Here is a 26,355-nt window from a genome sequence, read left to right as displayed (position 1 = left end):
TCATAACCAGGCCTTAACTAGGAACCCATCAGAGTAATGCATATGGATTCTTTTTTAAACACTAGAGGTAACATTTTATTATTTTAAATAACATTGAAAGTAAATGTTGCGTCATAGCAGCAAGGAATAGTTCCTGTAAACTATGTCAGTTTTGTAAAATGTTACTCCCAACTCTGTTCAATTTTTCTGGGAAACGCTGAATGACGAACAAAAACGGCTCCAAAAATACATTTGACATGAGCTTTATTGACGCATCAGCAAATTTCACAAGAAATATCTGACACAAATAAGTCACCCAAATCCTTCCCTGCACTGGTCAAACAATTACTGGATGTTGCTCAAGAGTGCGTGCGATTCATCATACCATTGAAATGCAGCATTCACCATTGAAATGTTATCAGATGGAATAAATGTAAAATAAAAAAATAATAATAAAAAAAAAAATGAAATGATTGGACATGCATAAGCATAATAGCCGGTCCATTGTGAGCTTTTTAACATGAAATCACTTGTCTTGCTTTGGTGTGTGCTTGGGAAAAACTAAATGGCTTGTGAGTCAAGACGGTAACAGTTGCTCTGTTACCGGGCATCGTGTCTTCTCTGAGACATCGAGTCGAAGTCCACACCTCCAATGTCTGGGAATCGAGAAACTTTTACATCCCCTCACCGTCGCTCTCAAAGCGACTGGGTCAATGGGAATGGGATTGAAGTCGAAGTGAGAGGGAAGAAAAAGAAGGGGAGAAAAAAAAAAAAGAAGAGTTCACAAGCTCTGGCAGCACGCCATTTTATTCCCCCTCTGTCCGTCGGTGGTTGGCGGCACACTGATGTCCACAACGTTGTTGCCCGGAGAGTCATCGTGCATCGATCTGTCCGATATTTGCTTCTGGGACACGATGCGGTAGATTTCTGCCAGGGAGGAAGATATGTTTAAAAAATAATAATAATAAATTAAAAAATAACTCTCTCCTCCTTACCTGTGAGGATGTTTTTGAAGGCTTCTTCCACATTTGTGGAGTCCAAGGCAGAGGTCTCGATGAATGACAGCGTATTTTTTTCTGTCGTGTAAAAAGCAGCACCGAGAATAGTTTACGTCTTGCAAGAATATTTTCATTCAATTTTTGGTCAAACTCCAAATATTTGCAGAGGGTCAACATTTTAGAGGACTGAAAACAACTCTTTGGACTTCATCTCAATCATAAAGAAGTCAAATTTATTTAACTCAAATGTTTTCATTAATCACAGATTAATCAGTTATGAAATTTTTTGTCCGCCCAATGCCTATTTTTACTCATTTTTTTCACAGTTAGACAACTTAGGTGAAAAGCTGTTAAACTTGATCGAGGTGAATTTACCAGCGAAGGCCCGCGCTTCATCGGTGGGCACGGCCCTGAGGTGTCGCAGGTCGCTCTTGTTCCCCACCAGCATGATGACAATGTTGTTGTCGGCGTGGTCCCTCAGCTCCTTCAGCCAGCGCTCCACGTTCTCGTACGTCAAGTGCTTAGCGATGTCGTACACCAACAGAGCGCCCACCGCTCCCCGGTAGTACCTGACGGCGTAAACACAGTCAGCTCCTTCGCTCGCAAACGTACCGGGCCAAGCTGGAAACTCGGGAAGCACTCACGCCGAGGTGATGGCTCGGTAGCGTTCCTGTCCGGCTGTGTCCCAAATCTGAGCCTTGATGGTCTTGCCGTCCACCTGCAGGCTGCGGGTGGCAAACTCCACCCCGATGGTGCTTTTGCTCTCCAGGTTGAACTCATTTCTGGTGAAGCGTGACAGCAGGTTGCTCTTGCCCACTCCGGAGTCTCCAATTAGCACAACTGTTAAAGGGGAAAAAAAGAAAAAAAAATATTTTCTTGCTGTGGTCACTTATGTATAATGGAAAACATTTTGCTTTGGCGCCGCCCAGTGGACGTTTGGTAGAACATAATTGCTTCCTTGAGGCGACACCAATGACTACCATTAGATGAATTCGTGGATAAAAAAAACAAATAGGTGTGTGTTCATTGTTATAGTTTATTTTAAAAGCCCATCCACCTCGAAAGGTTCATTATAATTATATAATTTGAACAATTAAATTAGCTCGGGTTGACTAAAGCTCACTATTACGTGTTTTGCCCCTATTGCAAGTTCACTGACGTCATGCAGAGTGCCGACTTATTGTGATCCAACAGCGTCTACGTTTGCTAGCTACTAGCTGTTTCCCAGAACGCTTGACTCCACGGCCTCTAAGGCAATGTTAGTCTAAGTATATGTTAAAATATAACATGGAGTATTTTTTTTCTAACGTTGGGCAACTTGAGTTTTCCCCTTCCTCAGGGAGCTAACTTTAGCATTACCGTTGTTTTGTGGTACTTCCTCATGTTACGGGCTAATAACGAGCGCCAGCGTCGAAGGTTAATGTTTTTCCGTTCCCTGAGGGTCTTACCTTTGAATAAATAATCGTATTCATCATCTCGGTTTCCCATTTTTTTCTTTTCCCGTGGCTGTTAGTTTTCCAAATATTGCCCAACAGTCCAACTCCGCCTTCAAGCAGGAAAATGATGCGTCACCAATACAGGACTTGACTTTCGACCAATTAGAATCTGGATGTCTGTGATTGACAGTTGTGTTGGCGAATCGGCTGCTCGTAGAGAAGTCATGGGACGAATCTATGCCGGAAGACGCCATTGGGCCGAATCCATGACCCACTTTGTTACATTAAAATTTATTAGTCACCCATTTTCAATCCTGCTTTTCATCAATGTATTATATTACATTATTTACAAATATATGTTATACACACGATTAAATGTTTGTGTGCATATGCTATTTCTTTCTTTGAAAAAGCATCATTTTAAGAGTTTGGCAATGTAAAAATAAGACATTTGGATTTTGATCATTTTATTGTAAACAATCAGTTTTGAAAACTTCAACAACAAAAGTGGCAACTATAAGCAATGAGTGCTCAATAAATACATAATGACAATATTTTATAAATATATTTGGCAAGATGCAAAAAGAGGCATGGGGGAGTCACTAATACTGCTTGACTGCATTTAGATTGTTTGGTCTGCGCTGAAATGCTCCATGATGGCGGTTCAGTCAACATTCAACGCGTATCATCGATGACAGGAGGGGGGGAAAAAAGTGCTCGTCCCAGGAGACCTAAGTGTGGAGGATGAGGATGAAGGTCGGCGATGATAAAGGTCACAGGTTCTGGCAGCACTGCACTCTGGGCCCCTTGTGGCCATCGCTGGTGGGCGGCACGCTGATGTCCACCACGTTGTTGCCCGGCGACTCATCGTGTGCGCACCGCTCGGCCATCTGCTTCTGGGAGACGATGCGGTAGATTTCTGCGGCCCGAGAAAAAAAACAAAAAGCTGCTATACTTGTGTCTCCATTTGAAAAAATATAAGATTTTCCACAAATAATGCCAGGAGGTGAGAATGTGAAAGGCTAAAGAAAATATTATTTTTGTAAAATGGAGCTTTACATGCGCCCACCTGTTAATATGTTCTTGAAGGCCTCTTCTACATTTGTGGAGTCCAGCGCTGATGTCTCGATAAATGACAGTGTGTTCTTTTCTGTTCAGGAAGAACATTCAAAGTCATTACTTATTACGTTATTACTATTATTACTACAGTGCAATTGTTTTGTATTGTGTGCAAGGATATGAATATACCAGCGAAGGCCCGCGCTTCATCGGTGGGCACGGCCCTGAGGTGTCGCAGGTCGCTCTTGTTCCCCACCAGCATGATGACAATGTTGTTGTCAGCGTGGTCCCTCAGCTCCTTCAGCCAGCGCTCCACGTTCTCGTACGTCAGGTGCTTGGCGATGTCGTACACCAGTAGGGCGCCCACCGCTCCCCGGTAGTACCTGACGACGTAAACACAGTCAGCTCCTTCGCTCGTAAACGTATCGGGCCAAGCTGGAAACTCGGGAAGCACTCACGCCGAGGTGATGGCTCGGTAGCGTTCCTGTCCGGCTGTGTCCCAAATCTGAGCCTTGATGGTCTTGCCGTCCACCTGCAGGCTGCGGGTGGCGAACTCCACCCCGATGGTGCTTTTGCTCTCCAGGTTGAACTCATTTCTAGTGAAGCGTGACAACAAGTTGCTCTTGCCCACTCCGGAGTCTCCAATTAGCACAACTGTTAAAGGGAAAAAAGGACCATTTTTATTTTTTTGCTGTGGTCACTTATGTATAATGGAAAACATTTTGCTTTGGCGCCGCCCAGTGGACGTTTGGTATAACATAATTGCAACCATTTTTTTTTTTTATCAAGGTCTGTTTCATTAGGACATTTTCAAAAATACATTAAGTACAGCACAATTGAAAACACTACATTTCAGATTTTCATTTGTCAATTTTTCTTTGGCAATTTCAGGTTAGTTCTACGTATTTAAGTGACCACTTTTTTCCCTTTCATTAATTCTAATCCAGATGATTTAATTGCTTGTGTTTGTTTAAAAAATACATAAGAATTCATTGAAATAGAAATCACATATGACATTATTTTTCAAAAGGGTTCAGCACTGTAAGAGATAGATATAAACGTAATAAAACCATCGTGGAAAGTGCCACCTAGGTGTATGATGTCTCAGTGACTCACTGGGACTTTTGGCACCTGAAACTTTCCCTCAGCTTCTTTTCGCCTCAGGCAATACAAACGTTAGTATCAGTTTACAAAGCTGTCAACTTACCAAAATCACATCAATCTTTTTTCTGCGGTTAAGAAGTTGTTGTGCACCTATGGGGCTGTTTAGTGTGTTTATTTTTGCCTTCCACATCGTGGAAATTATGACAAGACGAATAAAAATGTGTTGATTCGGCAAAATGATGAATTGGATCAGTCTTAGCAATTAGCTTGCTTGATTATATCACGATGTAAAATGTGCAAATAAGAACGACACACTGTAGTTCTATGCAAATATAGTGACTTAAGAAGTTAATAGTCGTTTAAATCATGTTTCAACAAGATGACATGTTTGACAATAGGTTAAGAGGTCGTAATACAAAATTCCAGAGCGTCTAGCTAGCTTTAGCCGATGCCACTAGCACTAGTTACCTGATGCTAATTAGCACACGTGCTAATGGTTCTATGTGGCTTATCGAAGTAGGTAAAGAGAAGCAATTTTTACCTTTAAATAGGAAATCATATTCGTCGTCTCTGTTCGCCATGTTTTCATTAACGGCCTGTCAGTCAGTCAGTCAGTCTTCCAGTTGAGCAAGGACGCAAGGCAATGACGTCACCTCTTCGTCACCACCCGGAAACATACAGTGACGTCAATATCACGTGATATGCAGTGCAAAGCGGATGCGCCTTCCGTCATCAACCAATTATACGTGTTCAATTTGAGCAACATATGATTAAAAGGACTATTGAGAAATTTAAGATTTGTTTAAAAAAATTAAAGAAACATTTTTGAAAAACTGAATTATTTAAAATTGATATTTAAAAAATGTATAGTTGACATTTATTGCAGCAATTGTGATCAACATAAATAGACGTTACTGTTTGCAATGATTTTTTGTTTTAATTGAAATAGAAATATCAAAATATATATTCTAAAAATCTTCCAATCAATTAATGAAAACATCTATAATACTAAAAGTGGTAACAGCAGCAACAAGCCCATTACTAAGCATTTTTGACTGATTTAATAAAATGGGGGAAAATGGAAATGTGTTACATTAGTTTGTCACTTAATCTTAAGAATGAAGACGATGATCAGTTTTAAAATTTGAAATATGACAGAATAAAGAAATTATGCTAATTTATTATTTTTGGCAAATACTAACTGAAAAAAAAGAAATGCACGTCATTAAATATGACATAATGATGATTGAGCACGTTGTACAAAGTCACTAAAATGTGCTGCAACAATTTATAGAGGCAATCATATTTCTATTCCTACAATCTAGACTCAAACATTCCGTGCATTTATGCATTTGTGTGAAAATGTTTCATTCAAGAAATCATTTTATCATTTCAATGTGTAATGTTGATGGCTTCGTGTACAAGAAAAGCGAGTACGTCCGGTTTCACTTGTTCTTCAACTTGTTCTTCAACTTTCTGACATGAAGCAGGTGCTTTCCAGCCTTTGGAAAGAGACCAGAGGGACGTGTACAAACACACACGCACCCTCCCTGGAACAATCTATATCTTTGGTGACTGGAGTGCCAGGCTCTTACTCAAATCGAGGACATGCTCTGGAGTTAAAGGTGCTGAAGACTATTCACTATGAACAAGCGACAAGGGCGGCCCTTCATCGTGATGCCACACTTATATCATGAAGGATTCCTGGAGAAGAGGTCTTTTAAAGACAAGGTCAGTGGAGTAACCATATAAAATGTTTTGGTTCATTTTTTACTTCAAGTCAGTGGGTCACGTACTTTTGGTTGTTTTGAAATCAATGCATGTAAACCTGCTGTAGTTTATATTTTCAAATGTACGTGTTTTTTTTTCAAGTCAAAGGGTCAAATCGATTTGTTTATCAATTAAAAAAAAAGCAATACCACATAAAACGATTGATTTTATACATGATGTGATTCGATTTTAAGTATGTATGCATACAAAAAAAAATCTGAGAATTAATCTAATCGATGTATATTTAAAAAGTAAACCAAACAACATTCACATTTACTACCAAGGTACTTTCTGAATCTTCTGGAGGTAAAACCTGGTCGCTGTCTTGGAAAGTTGAGGTGGCCCAACGTTAAAAGGATGAATCGGCAATAATGATCCTGGTCCTTATGTGTCAAAATTAGAAGCAAATCTTGAGTAAGACCATTATTCCCAAGATGTGCCTTTTCATTATTTCTGCATTTAATAATGCCAAACATTGAATAGCCCAATTTAGTTCTCAGTGGCTCATTCTTGCTCAAATATTTGTTTTTTTTATCTTAACTGTGTGCTGATTTTATCGCGCTTCATACATCAGGTAGTAAGTATATGTTGTGGGTGCCAAAGAAATATAGTAGTAGTGATTCATTGGCTGACAGTTCGTTGTTTGAACATCATCCATTTGAAAAAAAAATAAAATAAACAGCTGTCAATCAACTCTTTTATACGTTCAAATTGCCACCATCGCCAATCTCTCTCAAAAGTCAAGGAAACCTCAGCGTTAGAAACTATTCCGGAGCCTCTGTAGGCTTCTACAATTGTGTTTAATATTATATTTGTGTATTATTTCTGTCAGGGTGTGTGTTTGTGACGAATCCACAAACGAGTATAGAGCAACAAAGGTGAAGGTTATGCAAGAAACGGAAGTGGGATTGCAACACGGGCCGATATGCGCAATTCTATTGCAGTGTAGCAAAAACAATTAAATGTCAATTATCTACACACACTCATATTAACTAATGTGCAAATAACCAAGGAAACACGCCAACAAAATGGCACCTTTGTACAGGCTATTACATTTAAAGAAAGAATATCAAATATGTAGAATAGCGGTAAAATGCTAACAATGAAGCTAATAGCTAAGGATTGCCATTTTCCAGATACTATTTGCTAAATAATTTAGCTCTAACACGCTAACAGTTGACACTATAAGATAAAAAAAATTGAGAACAATAATCGCTCAGATGGATCAATATGAATTTAACCTTATGCTTTTTACGTAAGATACAATTTAAAATGACATTTCAACATATGAAGCCTTTAAACTGCTATAAAAATAAACAGTACTGTACAGACCAGTTTTATCCCACGATAGCATCTTGGAATAAATAAAACTGGTCTGACTGTCTAGTCTTGCCTTAGTGAGACTTGGAATGTATCCAACCCGACCTGGCAGCTTGAGTAGTATCTGTGGAAATATTCTGTACGCTAATTCACACGCAATTACAACCCATCGGCTTCTTTGATTAGGGAACATTTCATTGTATCATTTTTACATAATCGTTTCATGTTATCTAACCGTATTTTCCGCTGCGTGTTCCCTGTAGAAAGCTCGCAAGCTTTGGACTTGTCTGTGTGGCAACACGCTTTACTTCTTTAACGACAAGAGGGACAATGACGTAAGTAATGTGAATTTAAAATCATGAAGAATAGTACATGACTTCACGATAAACGGATGGTTCCGAGATTCTGATGTGTGTGTGGTTCTTTCAACAGTACATTGAAAAAGTGGAACTCAGCGGGCCGATCACGATAACGGACGATAATACAATGGATTACAAATTGGACACAGCCAAACTGAACCTGCAGACCAAAGACAGCGACATCAAATTCTCCGTGAGAAAATAGTCCTTGAACACAACGCGTAAACACACACAAGTGCATTCCGTGACAAAGAAACTTTTTTTTTTCCCAGGCTCCGAATGCAGAGGCACGAGAACTTTGGAAGGGCTTAATTCAATCTGTGTCTGAGGTTTGTTTCACTTGTGTAAATCATGTTTCAGATTATTATATCACATGAAATTACAATCTATTTTATTATAGCTGTCAGTGCCGTCAAAGCTGAACCTGTTGCCGGGCCAGATGGTCATGCTGGAGGAGGTGGTGAAAAAGGAGACGGAGCGAGTCCGTAATTTGCAACAATGTTCTCCGACGAAAGACTTGGAGTCTGCAAAGGAAATGCCAGAGTGAGTACACTACATATATTGAATGTTCACGACACGGAAAAATGAGTGGCCTGTGACAGGTTAATCATTTACTATAGGTGAAGGTGTGTGTGATGAATCTGTCAACACACAATGGTGTCATTAACTTAGGAAAACTCCCCTACATATGTTCCGCATGTACGTACTGGAATAGGAACTGACTAAACTTGTTTTTATGTTGTATGTTTTGCAACATTCTGGAAGTTAGTACCAGCATGAGTGATTTAAACCTTTTGGTTTTAACGACAGTAACAGGTTGAAATGCTAATGGTTAGCATATTAGCATTTGATTCTCATTAGCTGCTGTATCTCATGGATGTCAAATGCTAAAATGTTCAATTTCAATGTCACCATAGTTGTTTCCACCCGGTGACCCGAATGGAGGCAGAAGTTCTGCTGGAACGTCAGGCCAGCCGAGGAAACATGCTGCTGAGGCCCAACAGGGACAGCACCGGCTTTGCTATCAGCACCAGGGAAGAGATGAATGAGTAAGCAGGCACTGATGCCAAATCAGGCACATATTTTAAAAACACACATCTCAAATCACTTGAGTGTAACTTATTATTATTTTTTTTTACATCAGACCTATCTTCAAACATTTCCGGGTGATCCGCAGGCAGGATGAGGGCTTCACCATCGATGTGCACGATCCTGTAAGTAGAAACCTGGCATCAGATCAATTCTCATCAACAGCTTATTATTGAAGAATAATGAAGGCCATTTATGACCATTGTTTGAAATGGGCGTTGGACCACATGCCGTTGGATAAATAATAAAAGTGAAAGTCACATTCTTTGTGTGTGCGTGTAGGTTTCGTGTGCTTCGTTACACGAGATCGTGGAGTACTTCTCAGAAGCTACAAATGGAGCCCTGATCCCGCTGACCAGGGAGGAAACCTACGAGCAAAACATATGTAAGAACTTTTTAATCTTTTTTATGTACGTCATTGCCTTCTTTTTTATGACCTTTTCTTGATTTTGGTTTGTGCAGCTTATATTAGTGTGGATCATGAAAATGGAGAGAAGAGGGTGCGTGGAGCTTCTACGCACAGCCATTTTACGTTGCCATCTCAACAGGCTAAACAAGGTACAAACACACCCAGTTTCTCATCAGAAAAGATAGAAAAAAAATTAAGAAACAATTATTTTTTTGAGGAATCCTATTATGAGCCTCTTTTTTAAAATATATACAGCTCTGGAAAAATCTAGGAAACAAAAAAAAAAGCCCATAAAAACAAAAGTCACAAGACTTAGATGAAGAAAATTATAACTTCATAAATAGAAATATTTTCATTGTGTGTTGGGCGACACAAAAGATAAATAATCTGGTTTTGCAAAATCTACAGCATCGTGCAAAACGCATTTACGAGAGCCTTAAGAGAAGATTGTTGCAGTTGTCACAAATTTACAGATTTAAAAAATAATGACACCTTTCTGTTGTTATTAGCAGCTTTGTCAAGAGTGCCGAGTGAAGACTGGGAAAACAATCTCTACGTGAATGACACGAGTGAGTATTACCATCTCGTGTTTGTCTCCAACAGGCACGGCATCGTTATTGGGTTCTTACTGACTCATTGTTGTCACGCTTTACAGATCACAAAGATTCCACAGTTGAGCGGCTGCCTGGTGAGTCTCTTTTGTCACGATTTTTTTTCTCATGGAACTTTTTTTTTGTTTGGGAAAGTTTGCATTGGCTAGCCTTTGCAACATTCCATCCCTCCCCCAATTGTTCGCTGGCGTCAGGCCTCTAAAATACATAACATTGACAAATTAAAAACATCTCTGTATATGACGGAGTGTCGTTTTATAGAATCTATTACAACAGATCATATTTTCAGCCTGTATTTAAATGCAATTTTCTGTCTACGCAGAACCGGACAACAAAGCAACCGAGAAATCGATAAAAACTCCTACGCCTACCCCTCGCAAGTTGGCGCCAACTCCCGCCGCCACCAAGTCCAGGCACAACAGGGATTCCAGGATGAGGAACCTTACAGACCCCCACGGCTCGAGTACGTCATTCTTTTTTGATGGTAATTGGCATGCTAGTTAGAGTCCGAATTATTTTAAATCCCAAGTCCAATAAAAGTATTGGAATGACTGCTCATTATGATAAACACAAATAATGAGTGTTGGTGTACTTGTTCCTGCAGCCATATCGGAACTCAAGCTGAAGCTGGAGAAGAGGGCCAAGTGTGTCGACTGACCTCGGCGATCGCCGCTACCAATTAATGTGAACGTCTTTGGCAATAAATCTGTCGCCATGACGACCTTCTGCACTTTCCCACCTTTCCCTTTGATTTTGATATGAATTGTACGTACATATGTGAGAGTGGGCACACATGTACATAGAGGCCATATATTTTTGACTGTAGATTTGTACTGAATGTGTATTGTTCGACTTGATATCAATAAAAGTTATTAATAATTATGTGATTTTGTGTTTGCTTTGTTACACACAGTTAAATTTAGAGTTTAGTATTAAGCATAATGCCTTTAATTACAATACAAGACAACAATAGGTAGTGAGGCACACACAATGAAGAACTATTGCATGACTAAAAATACAATTCTGACGTTCGCAGAAGTTTTTTTTTATCTATTTTGTGCCGTTGAGTATTGTTTAACCTTGGCAGAGTATTTTGTGGGGGCAGCTAAATAAAAAATAGAGGCGCTCCCTGCAAAAAAGATTTCCAGAACATTCAACAGATGTTTTACTTTTTTTTTTTTTAATCTTCATGTCTCTTTATTACCTGATAGGTAATACATGGTGATTTTTTTTTTTGGTGTAACGTGTATTACCATATATTCTTTCATATTTTTACTCTAACAGTGTTCTCAATCTATAGCTACCCAATTATAATATTAATAAAGTTAATACAAAAACACGTATTGGCGTTCCAATGTGTAATGTTTAGCTAGCATGTGCCTTTTGAGCTTTAATTATTATCACTTCATATTTTCGTGGCTCCTCTCATCGTTTTCTAACTTCTTAATAGTCAGATTGACGAAAGCAAACAGCAAAGCGTGATATTTGGTGATATTGTTTTAATATTTTTCCTTCATCCCTTTTTCCAGAGGCGAGACTAAGGTGCTCTCACTCTACCTTACAGAATGGTGAATATGAAAAAAGAAAAACTATATACAGATTCTGCTGTGCCATTTGGTTAGCGTGTCAATAAAACAAAAAGATTCCCAACGGGGTGTTTTTTTTTTTTTAAACATCTACACATGTACTTTTTTCCAAGCCCAAACATAAAGGGGCAGCAATGAGGAAGCAAAGCAGAGGTCAACATTCACACGCATACGCATGCACGCACTACTCCCAGCATTGTATTCAGTACTTGCCAATCCAGTCACCAAACAGAGCCTGACATACGCACACAGAAAGAACCTTGGCTTGATAGGTGCCCCAAAAAAATGTGCTTACTGAATGCAGGAATGAGGCTTGGTGAGGTTACTGGCATATTTGCGCATCCCTTCTTGGCAAGACATCCAATGTCTAATTCCTCATATTAAGCCTGAATCTGAAAGAAAACAAAGGTAAGCATGGCAAGAAATGAGACTGAACGTTATTATTTAAAGTCTCTTTTGCACTGCCTGTACAAGCTGGCATTTTTCCACCTTTTGTCCATATTGTTTAAAAAAAAAAAAAAAAAACAATATGTACATGAATAGGGTGATAAAAACCACCTGGCAATTATCCACCTGATGAAATAACATATGTGAAGTTTCATTTTAAGTACTGTGACGCCTTGAGATACAAACGACTCGATCTGCGACTCCGCCAGTTGAGGTTTTCTGTCAAACTAAACATAAAACAAGAAGAATTGCACTTAGTGTATTTAAAACAACCACCTAGTGTAACTTTTCAGTCTGCTAGCTAAATGCTAACACAAACAAAAATGCAAACGTGATATGGTGACATAACCCCTTTAGCAATGGACTGGACATTAACAATGCAGACAGACAATATATCATTACACAGTCATATATTCTTTATCCTTCACGTGGAATGGCTAATATTAGTGCAGTACTAACGAGCTGAGAGACACCTCAATGGACAGTATAAGTATCTATTTGTCCTAGATTGCTCCAAAGTGGCCAGGGTAATGGAACGGATTAATGGCATTGATTTTTGTTGATGACAGAAGGTCAAAGGTGGATAAATGCCAAGTTTTCTCCACTGCGGTCATTTTTCAGGGCCTCATTGTGAAAGGTTTCGATGTGGACACTAAAGTGGAAAAACAAATAAGAAGCAGGGACTGTTGTTGTTGCCAGAGTTGAGATATCGCTGGGTGTTATTCTTTGACCTGTTTAACAGGCTCTGCAAGGAACTACTGAGAAGTGCTTACTGAGTGACTTTGCTGCTATGGTGAACACAGTTGTGGAAATAGCCCACTGCGTTTTATATAAAAATCAAAGTCAGATCAGTTTTGCAGCAGTGGATACTGACTTGTGTTTTTGAGAGTTGCAGCAGTATCGCTGGGTTTCATGCAAAAGGATGAATAACCGGGAAGACATTTTGCAGGATCTCTATGTAAAAGGGACTTTAGACTCAATATCAAAGAATGCTTGAATAGGATACCCGAGCTAAGATTGTTTCTCGGATTAAAATGTGCCAAGCTGTAAAAAGAGCCAAAGTAGTACAAGTCAAAATGAGAGTAAGAAGATATCAGCGTTATGTTCTATTCGCTAGCAAAGAGCGGGGTTTTAATTTGGATTAAATAGGATTGCGCACAAGTAACACTAAACTAGATGTTAACACAGGAGACAGTGACAATGTGAAATGGGAAGGACGTCTCTCTCGCAGTGGTGATGTGGAAATGAGAAGAAAGGCACAGGGAGAGAGGAACATAGGGCTTCAAGAAGAGCAGCGGCCAGCGCTAAGTCATGGGACGGAGTTGGGCGGGCGAGAAGAGCCAAGAAAGCGCCCGTGCGGCATGCTTTTCGGCGGGGGGTTTGATCGTGGGCTGGGGCAATGAGGAGGGGGTCTAGGTGAGGCTGGCGTTGGAGCTGCTGGTGCCACTGTTCTTCCTCTGACCGCTCTGCACCGCGCTAGGGACCTGAAGGCCCGTCACCACTGAGAAGCTTCCGTTCCACACCTGCCGAGCAGAGACCCGGTGAGCCCCTGAGAGAGAAATTGATTGCGCAACGTTCTCACCATGAACGCCGGGATGAGCGGCTGCTGGAACTTGGTCCGGAAGGTGTGTATCAGCTGCTTGGTTTTGGCGTTGAAGAAGGACAGCACGCCTGGCAGCCGTGATGACAAAACAAGAACATTTGAAACAATATAGAGTTTGTGTTGTTCACTCAAGAGACAAAGATGATCGCTGCTTGTATTAGCTTAGCCTTCATTATAGATTTTCTTGCAACTTTCCCAATAACTCCACAATGTATCTTAATAAAATGCATTATTTTACTCCAATGCCTTTCCCTAAACATCATTATTACAAATTACATGGAAAGAAAGTGTTTGCTGACATAACACCTGAAGAATGGAGCACAAACAGGAATAGAATAAAAATTCCTAGAATTTAAATAAGAACACCAACTGCAGCAGCAGGTGACGACTAAAATGACAAGTGATTATTAAGTCTGAGGTGATGAGATAGCACATGACGCTGGTGGGTGTATTCAGAATGCTTTTCTTACTTAATATAAGTGACAGCTACATTACCATTCCGAAATTCCCTGCCCTACCTGTCGTAGCACATCATCTAACAATTACGGTAATCTTATCAGTGCTTAACGAACATTGAGTGCATCATGATTTTGGCAGTTGTCAAAAATATATGTCTGGCTGGGGAAGTTCCAAGTAAAATCACCTTCGTCGTAGTTACAGTAGACTCCTATACTGCTCGGGATGGGGCAATCCAGCGTCCGGGCCTTGTTGTTGTGCTTGGCGGTGAGACTCTGCTGGAGCCAGTTGTTCAGATGGATGCACCAGGAAGCGCTGCTCTTCCCCAGCTGGTCAAAGCGACCCAGGCTACGCAGGGCCACGCCGACGGCAAAGGCCTTACTCTCCTTGTCGAAGCGGACCTCCCAGTACTGCTGGCCAGCATCGATGGCTGTGTCGGCTAGAATGATCCCGATGTCAGCATTAATCATATCAGATCTGTTTGACTTTTTTTTTTGTGTGCTTACCCAGCACTGTGTAAGACTCTGCCGTGAAGCGGTCTCTGCTGGGTCGGGATGTCGGGGCTCTTTTTGGCGACATCAGCGACGACCTGATGACACAGGAAGACAAAATTGGGTCCAAAGCTCTTGTGGTGGCCAATTCCTGATTTACAGGATCAATTCTACACATTCAAGGCAGTTCCATTTTGCTGCTACCTCTTCCAACTCCGGCCAATTTGCTGTAGCAGCAATGTGTTACTCGTGAGCTCCCTCTAGTGTTCGGGAAGTGGAATTTTCAAACACCACGCAAATGTTTTGACAGCAGGAATTAAGATACATCAAAATAAATTGGAATATGGTAAATATGGCGAATTTGCCATTTTAAGTTATTATTATGTACTAGTAATTGACAATACATGATTGGTCAATCCTAACAACGGTTGAACATTTCCCGTTCGAGAAGACATACCTGGCTGGAGACTGCATGGGCGAGTTGGTTCGCGTCTTCTCTTTGCGAATGTCCTGGATCTTTCCACCGCTGCCATCCCACTCCACATTTAGGTCCTCAATCTTCAGGTTTTGGTGGGCCGAGGCCGAGTCCAGTTTGAAAGTGAACGCTGGGGGGAAAACAAAAGTTAGTTTGATTGTCAGTGTGGTTTTTCAGGAGCCCCTCGCGTACTCACCGTGGGTTTCCAGTGTAACGGGCTCGGAGAAATCTCCCGCCACAGCTTTGTTACACGCCCTCACCCTGAACGTCATGAAACGGGTGTCAAAGCGCAGACCTGACGACAACAACACAACCATAGTTTAATTTTCTTTGTGTAATCCAGAACAGTTTCTCATGAACAATTTGTGAGTTCATTCGCCGACCTGTGAGTGTGTGTTCCATCTCCCGTATGCCCTCCACAACCATCCAGGGATAGTCCTCTCTGATGCGTGGCAGACCCTCATGGTTGGTACGCCGATGCTCCAGGATGTAATGGTCTATTTTGCTGTCGGGCTCGGCTAAATTCCACACCACAGTCACTGTGTTGTCGCACACCAGGCACTCCGACAGTTGGATCTCTGGCGTGGCCGGAACTGCGACAAGAAGACAAAATGGCGGCTGGGCTCAGTCACTGTCCTAGAGTTCGGAATCTACAAAAACATGACACTGCAGACCTGGAAGAAATTTGAGGCCTTGCAGCAGGGCTTTCTCCTGGCTGAAGTCCACCATCAAGTGGCTCATGTTGTCGCTAGCCTTGGCCTTCAGGGAGAGGCGGAAGGCCGGAGCCATGGTCACGCTGCAGACAAGAGAGGAGAGTCAAAACACAGGACGACGCATGGATGCTAGCCAGGACTACCACTGAACGCATCCCCTTGACGGACGCTGGGAGGCGGAGCTAGAAGTGGGAGCATTCATCCAGGGAGGAGGAGGGGGTGGGGTACGAGTTGACACGAGGTGGTACAACACCACAACAAAAACTGAATGGAAAGTTACCAAAGTGCTTATTGTCTACGAAAATGGTGACTACACGTTGGAACGCATGCACGCTATCAAACAAAATGGCTGGTTACATAAAGACTAAAAGAACAAAATGGAAGCAATGGATGGCTGAGTACAATACCTATCCTTAATGTCTTTGGCCGCCTGGTGGGGAAGAGGAGGAGAGAGGGGATACGAAGCGAAGAGACAACTGAGTTTGGTGCATATGATTGTTGAGTGTCACATTTAATACAAAACATGTCACGAGCAACTTGGTGACATCACAGAGAGGACAGGTTTTTTATTTTATTTTATATCAATTCACTCCAGGCTAACTGCTGCACAACTTACCTGCGTGAAACCGTCCGTACTAGACGAGCAAAGCGTTTGATTGGCCAGCTCCAGCAGCTCCTCTGAACTCTCCAGCGCTTTGGAGCAGGCGCTTAGTTGATTCTTAGTGACAACACAAGGATAAAGTTATATCAGGTATTTATGGTGTCCACAAAGTTATGGCTGCTGAGTGTCCAGACTTACCTGCAGCTCGTATGTACGGCTGGCTCGTTCCTGTTTAATCCGCGTCAACATATTCTCCTTCATCTCATCCAGAACCGAGTGGAGGGAGTTGAACTCGGACTCCAGATCCTCCTGCACTCGGTTGGAATTGGCCTGGTGCAGGAAGAGAAATGAATGGTTGACTTTGGTGGTCAGTCATCCACCACTCATGTGTCCTTACCTCCAAGTTGTCCAGGCTCTGTTTGAGAGTGCAGACGAAATTTGAGATCTCATCATTCTTGGTGGCCAGCGTGTGGGTGATTTTACGCAGAGACTCCTGCAGGAAAAAAAAGGGTTGCTCATCAATTTTGCTTTCAATACATTTATTATTAGTCAGTGAAGGTTAAAACATTAATGCAATATAAATCCTTAAATTAGAACATATATGTCTAATGTTTGCACACCACTGCCACAGAATTTTTTTTACTTACAAACTCCAAATAGGCAGCATATTCTTGTTAATGTTTGCATTAAAAGCTTAAATAAAAGCGAGTATTTCCAATGTTTAAGGGACTATACCTAAGCTTAAAATAAACGTCTTTAAGGTATTCGCGTGCCCGACTGATGCATTTAGGTGAGTCACGTTGCCTTGGAGGCTCCTTCAGCCACGTGACGGATTATCTTTGTCTTGATTGGCCGACGCCACCTGACCTGAGCGCCGATGAGGCCACTTCACGGCCGGAAAGATGCGCATTCATAATTTAATTATGCTGAACAGCCATTGAAATGGAGCGACCGCATTCAACGACACACCGAAGAATAAAAAAAAAACAATAACCATGAAGTGCCCTTTTCAATCTCGCATCTGAAAAGAGGGAAGATGAGCACTGTTAAAGATTGCGTCCATGTTGGGAGGGGCTATCCGTTCGTGACCGACAACGCCAATGTAATCATATAACAAACGCCAATGGAAAAAACTATTTTAAGCAGAATGATTGTCATTCGTTTAAGGTTGCGGCCAACAAGAAAGTCCGACTTCTCGCCCTCTTTCCTTTCCTACGCCCTCAAACGTCCTCCCCAGTCGAAAACACCTGTTCGGGCTCGGGCTCACCTTTTGGTCTCCCATCTCGGCGTCCCGGGACAACAGCCCTCGTCGAGCCGCAAATCAGTGCCGCCGTTTTCTCCTCTGGTCCGGCTCGCTTTCCGGAAATTAGCACGGCGGTGGTGGTACTGATGCTGCCGGGGTGCGACGCATCTTTCAGACCGACACCGAGCGAGGAGCAACGCCTTTAGGGCCGCGAAGCGCAATGCGCATGCGTCAGGGGTGGATTGTGGGTAGTGGCTTTCTGCGGCGAGGGTGATGCTACCTTCAGGGACCTAACGGAGAAACAAAAACCTACCGGTAGGTGGGTAGGGTATTTAAATATTGAACTAAAGTTCTGTTTAGAATTAAAAACTGCCTCTACCGGACTACTTAATTACGTATAATTTGTTGAAGTATTTAGTGAATAATTACCAATCATAGCATGTGAATGTAAATACTAAAAACAATGAAAATTACATTTTTAGGCTGTATTAAAGGTCATCAGAATTGTGAAACGTAATGTTAAATTTTCATACACATTCCAGAGCCACTTCAAGTTACATTACAGAAACATGACAATGAAATAAAAAAAAATTGCATCACAGGCAATTGTCATTTAAATAATTTATTTTTCATACAAGCAAGTTGTCATTTCAGTGGAAAGGGACAAATTTGGTGAATGGTCGATTCAGCTTTGCCTAGCCGGTTCTTGCAAACACAAGCTTCGGGACTTTGGTGGAACAAGGGCTTGCACATAAACTGTGAGAGACCAGTTGGGTGGGGAGCTGGATTCTGAGAAGGGGAAAAAAAAAAAGTTAAGTGCTTCACATATGCAAATACTGTATAAGTCTTATATACTGTAGTATAAAGATAGACTTACTTTTGGTGGATATAATTCACACTCAAGGTCTCCCAGTTGACTGTACAAGGTGTAATAAGATGTTTGGCAAAAGGCATGTTGCTTTAAGGGAAAGAAATAAGTTGTCATGTTAATAACAAATCAAAAACCACTTATACTACCAATTAGCATGAAGGCTAACTCACAGCTACATCAGCACAGCGAGGTGTGCAGGCAACAAATGTATTTCTGGCCCCTCTAGGACATGTGGTCTCCACCAGGGCAAACTGCAGCGAAATGATCGGTCCAATTGTTGCAGTGGTCTGCGACAGGAAGCACCAAGGGGAATTAAAAAGGAAATCCAGCAGGTTATGCAACAAGCAGGAACGAAAACAATCATCACCTCCATCGTGACATGGTCCACTTCCATCAGGGTGAAGTAATTTGTGTGTTGCTGCTCTCGGTTGAACTTGACCACAGCATCATTTACCGCCTGAACGGCAGTCGGATCATCAAGCGGCAACGACTTGGGGCACTCAGGACAAATGGTCACGATTTCCTCATTGGTAAGTTCTGTGCAAAAATTGGCTTGTGGTTGATTATCAGAAAAAAACAGGGGCAGTAATTTCATTTCACAAACTGAGTTTCAGAACAGATTAAGTTAGTGAAGTGAGATTCTGGATTTGGTTTCAGATGCAGGGTTAGAGAAAGAACACACAACTGTTGTATATTGTGACCTGGTCTGGTCGTACATTCGTGGCTGATGACTTTGGCCACACCCCACATGACCCAAAATCCAATGCTGCAGGTGGCCACAGCACCCTAAACACACAAAATTAGCATTTAAAATCAATATATGGCTTTAATTTTTTTTTTTCCAGACAAAAGAAACATCTACCCGTTCCTCCAGTCGCCAAATCTCACACTGGTCTTCAGGTTTGGGGTTGGTGAAATGACATTTGGTCTGCACCAGCTTCACATTGACATCAATGTGGCAACCTCCTGAAACCTGAATGGAGAGAAGCAAGTTAGATTTCCTAAACTTTGACCCAATGACAGGAACATCTCCACCACCCTCACCAAGCTTGGTAGCTACAATCAGCTAAGCTAATGTGATGTACCAACCTGCTGATAGTTGCTGCTCTTGACCTCCCGCAACCTGAACTTAAACCCATGATTCTGTTTTCTATTGATGTGTTGGACACCACGCCTTGCTGCCTCGGTCACAGTATCATTGCCACAGGTGATCCCTGGCAAAGATGGAACTGCTGCAAGGAGACCAGGAAGACCTCCAGCGCACCATAGCAGAACCACAAGTAGGTGAGCCCCCATGAAGCTGCCATAAGAGTAGAACATTGCAGTTCAGCAAAGATGATGACTGAATGAAGTCATGCACACAGACTTTAAATAAGCTGAGGAGTCCAGGTGACCAATCACAGCGGAGAACAAAAGCTTGACACCTGGGTATGATGATTGGTCAATCAGTTACATGGTTTTGCCTCAATCACATAAGCACGCCCACCATTGATCTGATTCAGGTGTTAGGCCTTTTGTGATTGGTCGTCGGAGCTCCTCAGCCTGGTTAAAGGCTGTGCAGGTAGGTACTATTGAGTCTTCTGTTCTGATCTGACAGGTTCTTGGTCAAGGTTTTCAGTGGAATCATGGTGCTGCACTTATTTCTGTTTTTACTAGGGTATGCTGGAGGCTTTCCTGGATTCCTTGCAGCAGCAACTTCAGTCACCTGTGGCAACGAGAGCGTGGCGGTGGCAGCGGCTCTCGGTGTCCAACAAATCAATCTGAAACAAATGCATGGCTTCAAGTTCAGGCTTCAGGAGATCCAGTGCAGTGAATATCAAGAGGTAAGACTAGTTGATTGAATTCTTGGAATTTATTTTTTGAACAGGGTTTTCATTAATTTGTGTGGATTTTCCTCTATTTAGGTTTCAGGAGGTTGCCACATTGATGTGAATGTGACACTGGTGCAGACCAAATGTCACTTCACCAACCCCAAACCTGCTGAGAAGTGTGAGCTTTGGGAGAAGGACGAACGGGTAAATATTCATTTTGTTGGAAAAGACAATAGCTGCTCATGTAGCGGACTGTTTTGTCACCCCCCCCCCAGGGAGCAGTGGCCAATTGCGGAATCAAAATTCAGGTCATGTGGAGTGTGGCTGAAGTCGTCAAATACAAATGCACCACCAGACCAGGTGACAAACTTGAGAGTTTGAAAATATTTTATTCTCATACTGTCAACATTTACAGAGATTACCAATGAAGAGTTGGTGAAAACTTGTCCCGACTGTCCTGGATTGCTGTCTCTGGATTACCCAACTGCTCTAAAGGCGGTTAATGACGCTGTGCTCAAGTTCAACCGAGAGAACTACCACCAGAATGACTTCATCCTGATGGAAGTGGATCATGTCACATCAGTGGTGAGAAGTAGTTTTTAAAAATGTACTTCCTACCTGCTGGATGTCCTTCATGCCATTTTCTTTGTTGCAGCATTTCGATATATTTGGCAAAATTACCTTGGTCCAGTTTGCCCTGGTTGAGACCAATTGTCCTAGGGGGGCCCAGACATTTGCTCCCTGCACGCCTCGCTGTCCTGATTTAGCGGTGAGTTGGTTTTCATGCTAATTAAAGGATAAATATGTGATTTTTGTCCCCCTTACCTGCAGACTCATGCCTTTTGCAAAGCGGAGTATCTCAACCTCCAACAACTACTGGATAAACTTGAGTGTGAAGTGTATCAACCAAAAGTAAGCTCACGACATCAACTTGTACAAGCAGAGCACCTCATTGTTCTTCTCCACAGAATTCCACTCCCCACCCGACTGGTATGCCAGAACCTGTGTGCAAGCTGTTCCACAATACTCCAGAGGCTTGGATTTGCAAGGACCGGCTGAGGAATCGTTACCCGTCCATCCACTACATTTGTCCCTTCCCGCTAGCGCTAGATTAACTTGTGTAATAAAAAGTACCTAACCTTGATTGCCTGTGTTCTGAATTTGTAATTTAGCTTTCCTTGACAGTGTGGTGTTAACGCAATTGTGTTTAGTTATGGAATCTGAATAATTTGGGGACATAATCTCAATGATTGTTTGTTGAAATGGTATTTAGGTCAGGTTGCCACCTGGGTGTGACTATTCCTTTAAATTTTTTACCTTGAGCAATGGTGCCCTTTGCACATGAAGGTAGCTTCCATGCGCTGTTAAAAATGACTACCGTATTTTCTGTACTATAAGGTGCAACTTAATTGAATTTATTTTTGAATTTTTTTCATATGGGCAAAGTTTAATGTTCAATCATTGCAATTTGCAATAAGTACAGAGACCTGAAGTTAATTATACAGCTTTTTTTCCATATCTGATCACATAATTGTTTAATGCAAGAAGCATCCAAGTATTCAACAGCACACTAAGTTTTGCACATATGCATTCGGAATGAAGTTGAATCATAAGACTGCATCTTACGGAAACATATCATGTTGCTGCTCATCTATCGTGATATGTTGACTCGTAACTTCGTCCTTGTGCAGATGCCATTAATGTCTTTGTGGCAACAGTTGGTATTGCAGCCAAAAGTCACTCCTTTGATTGGCTGTGAGCCCAAAAGCCCCTCTCTGATGATTGGTTGTGGAATCAGCAGCTCTGGGATCACTGCCCGCTGGCTCCGCCTTTTTCACCAATTATCGCAGTGGTTTTCAATTTGCAACTTGTAAGTGGAAAGTTTTGTGTATTTGCGAAAAAAGTTTGTATACTTGCAAAAAAGTTTTGTCTACTTGTAATATTGATTTGTAGTTATGTTGGAAATAAAAAAAGTTTTACAATTACACAAAACTTTTTTTGTTGTAAACGAGCTACAACCACATGACCGCTTGTAAGCACGCCCACTTTAAATTAAATTCAGGTGTCAGGCCTTTTGTGATTGGTCGTTGGAGCTCCTCAGCCTGGTTAAAGTCTGTGCAGGTCAGCTCCAGATTATCATTCACCCTTCTCTACTGACCTTACAGGTTCCTGGCTCAAGTTTTTCAGCGACATCATGGTGCTGCACTTATTTGTACTTTTGCTATGGTGTGCTGGAGCTCTTCATGGATTCCTCGCAGCGGCAACCTCAGTCACCTGCAGTAAGGACAGTGTGGCGGCGGCCACGGCTCTCGGTGTCCAACAAATCAATTTGAAGCAAAAGCATGGCTATAAGTTCAGGCTTCAGGAGATCCAGGGCAGCAAATATCAAGAGGTAAGACTAATTGAATGGATTCTTGGAATCTATTTTTAGCAGTGGGTGTTTAATGGGGAAAAAAAAATGCGACCGTATCATATACTGCTTTTTTCATTTTGTGGATTTTTTCTATCCAGGTTTCAGGAGGTTGCCATATTGATGTGAATGTGACGCTGGTGCAGACCACATGTCACTTCACCAACCCCAAACCTGCTGAGGAATGCGGGCTCTGGGCAAAGTGGGATATGGTAAATATTCATTTTGTTGGAGAAGATAATAGCTGACTTACTAAATGTGATTTTTCTTTTCATGAAGGGAGCAGTGGCCTCCTGCAGCATTGAATTTTGGGTCCTATGGAGTGTGGCCAAAGTCATTAAATACCAATGCACCACCAGACAAGGTGACAACTAAACTTGTATTTGTCCAGAGTTTACAAACTTAAATTTTTTTACATACTGTCAACATTTACAGAGTTGACCAATGCAGAGTTGGTGAGAACCTGTCCAGACTGCTCTGGATTGCTGCCTCTGGATGACCCAACTGCTCTACACGCAGTTAGTGAAGCTGTGCTCAAGTTCAACCGAGAGAACCAATACCAGAATGACTTCATGCTGATGGAAGTGGATCATGTCACATCAGCGGTGAGTAGTTTTTAAATGTACTTTCTGCATGCTGGATGTCCTTAATTCCATGTTGTCTTTGTTGCAGTATTACCCACGAGCTTTCAGCAGAACCTTGGTCCAGTTTGCACTGGTTGAAACCAATTGTCCGAGGGGGGCCCAGACATTTGCTCCCTGCGTGCCTCGTTGTCCCGATGTGGCTGTGAGTTGGTATTCGTGCTAATTGTCGTTGAAGATAAACTTAAAATGTGTCCCCCTCACTTGCAGACTCATGCCTTTTGCAAAACCGCCTATGACAACCTCCGACAACAAGTGGAAGAACTTGAGTGTGAAGTGTATCGACCAAAAGTAAGCTCACGACATCAACTTGCACAAGCAGAGCGCCTCATTGTTCTTCTCCACAGAATCGGACTCACCACCTGACTGACATGCAGGAGCCTGAGTGCAAGCTGTTCCACAGTACACCAGAGGCTTTGATTTGCAAGAAACATCTGAAGAATCCTGAGCTATCCATCCACCACATTTGTCCCTTCCCGCTAGCGCTAGATTAACTTGTGCAATAAAGAGAAGCAAATTACCTTGTCTGATCATGTGTTCTGAATTCTGTCATTTAGCTTTTCCTCCTTGACCATATGCAACTCAATTGTCTTTAGTTACTAAATCTGTTCATTTTGGTGGCATAAGCTCAATTTTGTATTTAAAATGGAATTTAGGTAGGTTTGACTTCTCATTCATTTTGATTTCAGATATACCTTAGGGAAAAGTGTCCTTAACAGATTTTACCCATGAAAAGCACCTATCTAGTAAAAAGTCAATGTAGTTAAATAAATAACTGGCCTTTGTTTTTTTGACACTTGGGGCAGTATGGAAGTGGGGATAATTAAATTTACTCATGGACTAAAAGTAATCAGTCTAAGACTTGGTGTGATTATGTGGTTTTAGATGACTAGAGTACCCTGGAAATCTTTCACTAAGATTTCCTTGACAACCTACACTTTACTAAACATTTTCTACATTCACGAAAGTCATTTACAAACTGAATAAAGTCTAAACACTCCAGTTTGGTTGCAACTTAGCCAAAATCTCCATGAACACAATTTAAACTTGTGGCTAAAGAATTCTTGACACTACAACTAACCTAAACAATATGAATTATCCAGATGTTTTCAAGAATGGATTAAATTCACTTGCAAAAAAGTTTTTTGTACTTGTAGTTTTGATTTATTGCGTTTTAAATAAAAATAAAAAAATTCGGAGGCTTTTTTTTTTTTTTACAAGTACAGAAAATTACTGTGAACGAGCCACAACCACATGACCGCTTTTAAGTACGCCCACCATTAATCAGATTCAGGTGTCAGGTCTTTATGGATTGGTCGTCGGGGCTCCTCAGCCTGGTTAAAGGCCGTGCAGGTCAGGGCCAGATTGTCATTTGCTCTTCTCTACTGACCTGACAGGTTCTTGCTTGGGTGTCTTAGTGGTGTCATGGTGCTGCACTTATTTGTACTTTTGCTATGGTGTGCTGGAGCCTTTCATGGATTCCTCACAGCGGCAACCTCAGTCACCTGCAATAAGGAGAGCGTGGCGGCGGCAGCGGCTCTCGGTGTCCAACAAATCAATTTGAGGCAAAAGCATGGCTATAAATTCAGGCTTCAGGAAATCCAGGGCAGCAGCTATCAAGAGGTAAGACTAGTTGATTGCATTCTTGGAATTTATTTTTTGCAGAGAGTGTTCAATGGGATAAGTCTATCATACTACTTTTTCATTAATTTTTGTGTGGATTTTCCTCTATTTAGGTTTCAGGAGGTTGCCACATTGATGTGAATGTGAAGCTGGTGCAGACCAAATGTCACTTCACCAACCCCAAACCTGCTGAGAAATGCGAGATTTGGGAAAAGGACGAACGGGTAAATATGTTTTGTTGGAAAAGATGGTAGCTGCTGATGTGGGTGACTTACTAAATATGATTTTTGTTTTTTTGGATTAAAGGGAGCGGTGGCCACCTGCAGCATTGAATATTGGGTCATGTGGCATGTGGCCAAAGTCATCAAATACGAATGCATCACCAGACCAGGTAACAAAAACTTTCCTTAAGAGTTAAAAAAAAAAAAAAAAAATTCTCATACTGTCAACTTTTATAGAGCCTACCAATGAGGAGTTGGCAACAATTTGTCCCGATTGCCCTCAATTGCTTCCTCTGGATCACCCAACCGCTCTACAGGCAGTTAATGACGCTGTGCTCAAGTTCAACCGAGAGAACCAATACCAGAATCACTTCACGCTGATGGAAGTGGCACATGTCACATCAGGGGTGAGAAGTGGTTTTAAAAAATGTGCTTCCTGTGTTTCATGCCTGGATGTTCTTCATGCTACTTTGTCGTTGTTGCAGTATATCCACAGAATTGGCATCATTACCCAGGTCCAGTTTGTTCTGGTTGAGACCATGTGTCCTAGGGGGGCCCAGACATTTGCTGCCTGCACACCTCGCTGTCCTGCTATAGCTGTGAGTTGCTATTCATGCTAATTGCTGTTAAAGATCAAATATGTGATTTGTCCCTTCATCTGCAGACTCATGCCTTTTGCAAAACCACCTATTACAACCGCCAACAGCAACTGGGAGAACTTGAATGTGAACTGTATCGACCAAAAGTAAGCTCACGACATCAATTTGTACAAGCAGAGCGCCTCATTGTTCTTCTCCACAGAATCCTACTCCCCACCCGACTGGTGTTCCAGAGCCTGTGTGCAGGCCGTTGTTCCACCATAGTCCAGAGGCTTGGATTTGCAAGGACCGGCTGAAGAATCCTGACCCGTCCATCCACCACATTTGTCCCTTCCCGCTTGGAGTGTAATAAAAAGAACCTAATCTTTGTAATTTAGCTTTCCTTTCTTGTTTAGTTACTGAATCTGTTAAATAATTTTGGGGACATAAT

The 26,355-nt window shown here is 41.8% G+C and overlaps 8 protein-coding genes across 12 annotated transcripts; 4 read left to right on the top strand and 4 right to left on the bottom strand.

Annotated features, from left to right (window-relative positions):
* Positions 1-226: 226 nt before the first annotated feature.
* On the bottom strand, positions 227-2,572 carry LOC148388611 (ras-related protein Rab-11B-like). The gene is made up of 5 exons (XM_088394555.1): positions 2,426-2,572; positions 1,622-1,817; positions 1,353-1,546; positions 975-1,055; positions 227-906 (listed from the first exon to the last, which is right to left on the bottom strand). Exons 1-5 carry the CDS (start codon positions 2,463-2,465, stop codon positions 761-763), a joined length of 657 nt encoding a protein of 218 aa, XP_088250681.1. The 5' UTR covers positions 2,466-2,572; the 3' UTR covers positions 227-760.
* Positions 2,573-2,863: 291 nt separating this feature from the next.
* On the bottom strand, positions 2,864-5,277 carry LOC148388610 (ras-related protein Rab-11B-like). Its single transcript, XM_088394464.1, has 5 exons — positions 5,118-5,277; positions 3,931-4,126; positions 3,662-3,855; positions 3,483-3,563; positions 2,864-3,332 (listed from the first exon to the last, which is right to left on the bottom strand). Exons 1-5 carry the CDS (start codon positions 5,155-5,157, stop codon positions 3,187-3,189), a joined length of 657 nt encoding a protein of 218 aa, XP_088250590.1. The 5' UTR covers positions 5,158-5,277; the 3' UTR covers positions 2,864-3,186.
* A 706-nt stretch (positions 5,278-5,983) lies between these two features.
* LOC148388609 (signal-transducing adaptor protein 1-like) lies at positions 5,984-11,016 on the top strand. 4 transcript variants are annotated; one of them, XM_088394332.1, is made up of 13 exons: positions 5,984-6,307; positions 7,930-8,001; positions 8,099-8,218; positions 8,298-8,354; positions 8,426-8,568; positions 8,943-9,074; positions 9,170-9,239; positions 9,397-9,499; positions 9,577-9,672; positions 10,033-10,092; positions 10,179-10,211; positions 10,457-10,618; positions 10,739-11,016. In XM_088394332.1, the coding sequence occupies exons 1-13, from the start codon at positions 6,221-6,223 to the stop codon at positions 10,789-10,791; spliced, it is 1,188 nt and encodes a 395-aa protein (XP_088250458.1). In that variant the 5' UTR covers positions 5,984-6,220; the 3' UTR covers positions 10,792-11,016. The 4 variants fall into 4 exon arrangements, with proteins under 4 accessions (XP_088250458.1, XP_088250460.1, XP_088250461.1 ...); XM_088394334.1 differs by having other exon boundaries at positions 5,989-6,307; positions 10,036-10,092; XM_088394335.1 differs by having other exon boundaries at positions 5,994-6,307; positions 10,457-10,597.
* A 602-nt stretch (positions 11,017-11,618) lies between these two features.
* fsd1 (fibronectin type III and SPRY domain containing 1) lies at positions 11,619-17,989 on the bottom strand. Of its 2 annotated transcripts, XR_015862150.1 has the most exons (14): positions 17,774-17,989; positions 16,904-16,999; positions 16,705-16,836; positions 16,522-16,623; positions 16,313-16,335; positions 15,867-15,988; positions 15,576-15,785; positions 15,389-15,487; positions 15,175-15,322; positions 14,733-14,815; positions 14,414-14,665; positions 13,750-13,838; positions 12,279-13,690; positions 11,619-12,112 (listed from the first exon to the last, which is right to left on the bottom strand). XR_015862150.1 is itself a non-coding variant. In XM_088394331.1 (13 exons), exons 1-13 carry the CDS (start codon positions 17,786-17,788, stop codon positions 13,580-13,582), a joined length of 1,482 nt encoding a protein of 493 aa, XP_088250457.1. In that variant the 5' UTR covers positions 17,789-17,989; the 3' UTR covers positions 11,619-13,579. The 2 variants fall into 2 exon arrangements, 1 of the variants encoding a protein (XP_088250457.1); XM_088394331.1 differs by having other exon boundaries at positions 11,619-13,690.
* A 366-nt stretch (positions 17,990-18,355) lies between these two features.
* Positions 18,356-19,969, bottom strand: LOC148388607 (alpha-2-HS-glycoprotein-like). The gene is made up of 7 exons (XM_088394808.1): positions 19,710-19,969; positions 19,483-19,593; positions 19,322-19,406; positions 18,988-19,157; positions 18,791-18,907; positions 18,627-18,707; positions 18,356-18,538 (listed from the first exon to the last, which is right to left on the bottom strand). Exons 1-7 carry the CDS (start codon positions 19,938-19,940, stop codon positions 18,395-18,397), a joined length of 939 nt encoding a protein of 312 aa, XP_088250934.1. The 5' UTR covers positions 19,941-19,969; the 3' UTR covers positions 18,356-18,394.
* Positions 19,970-20,188: 219 nt separating this feature from the next.
* Positions 20,189-21,575, top strand: LOC148388606 (alpha-2-HS-glycoprotein-like). The gene is made up of 7 exons (XM_088394809.1): positions 20,189-20,443; positions 20,525-20,635; positions 20,707-20,791; positions 20,847-21,016; positions 21,087-21,200; positions 21,263-21,343; positions 21,400-21,575. The coding sequence occupies exons 1-7, from the start codon at positions 20,246-20,248 to the stop codon at positions 21,544-21,546; spliced, it is 906 nt and encodes a 301-aa protein (XP_088250935.1). The 5' UTR covers positions 20,189-20,245; the 3' UTR covers positions 21,547-21,575.
* Positions 21,576-22,560: 985 nt separating this feature from the next.
* LOC148388605 (alpha-2-HS-glycoprotein-like) lies at positions 22,561-24,002 on the top strand. Its single transcript, XM_088394348.1, has 7 exons — positions 22,561-22,823; positions 22,943-23,053; positions 23,121-23,205; positions 23,277-23,446; positions 23,514-23,627; positions 23,693-23,773; positions 23,830-24,002. Exons 1-7 carry the CDS (start codon positions 22,626-22,628, stop codon positions 23,974-23,976), a joined length of 906 nt encoding a protein of 301 aa, XP_088250474.1. The 5' UTR covers positions 22,561-22,625; the 3' UTR covers positions 23,977-24,002.
* An 837-nt stretch (positions 24,003-24,839) lies between these two features.
* On the top strand, positions 24,840-26,297 carry LOC148388604 (alpha-2-HS-glycoprotein-like). Its single transcript, XM_088394340.1, has 7 exons — positions 24,840-25,105; positions 25,219-25,329; positions 25,412-25,496; positions 25,564-25,733; positions 25,812-25,925; positions 25,991-26,071; positions 26,128-26,297. The coding sequence occupies exons 1-7, from the start codon at positions 24,908-24,910 to the stop codon at positions 26,272-26,274; spliced, it is 906 nt and encodes a 301-aa protein (XP_088250466.1). The 5' UTR covers positions 24,840-24,907; the 3' UTR covers positions 26,275-26,297.
* Positions 26,298-26,355: the final 58 nt, after the last annotated feature.

Source organism: Syngnathus floridae, chromosome 13, assembly GCF_059516105.1.
Source record: "Syngnathus floridae isolate MCC-2025c chromosome 13, RoL_Sflo_1.0, whole genome shotgun sequence".
Classification (NCBI taxonomy): Eukaryota; Metazoa; Chordata; class Actinopteri; order Syngnathiformes; family Syngnathidae; genus Syngnathus; species Syngnathus floridae.
This window is presented reverse-complemented; position numbering and strand designations above follow the sequence as displayed.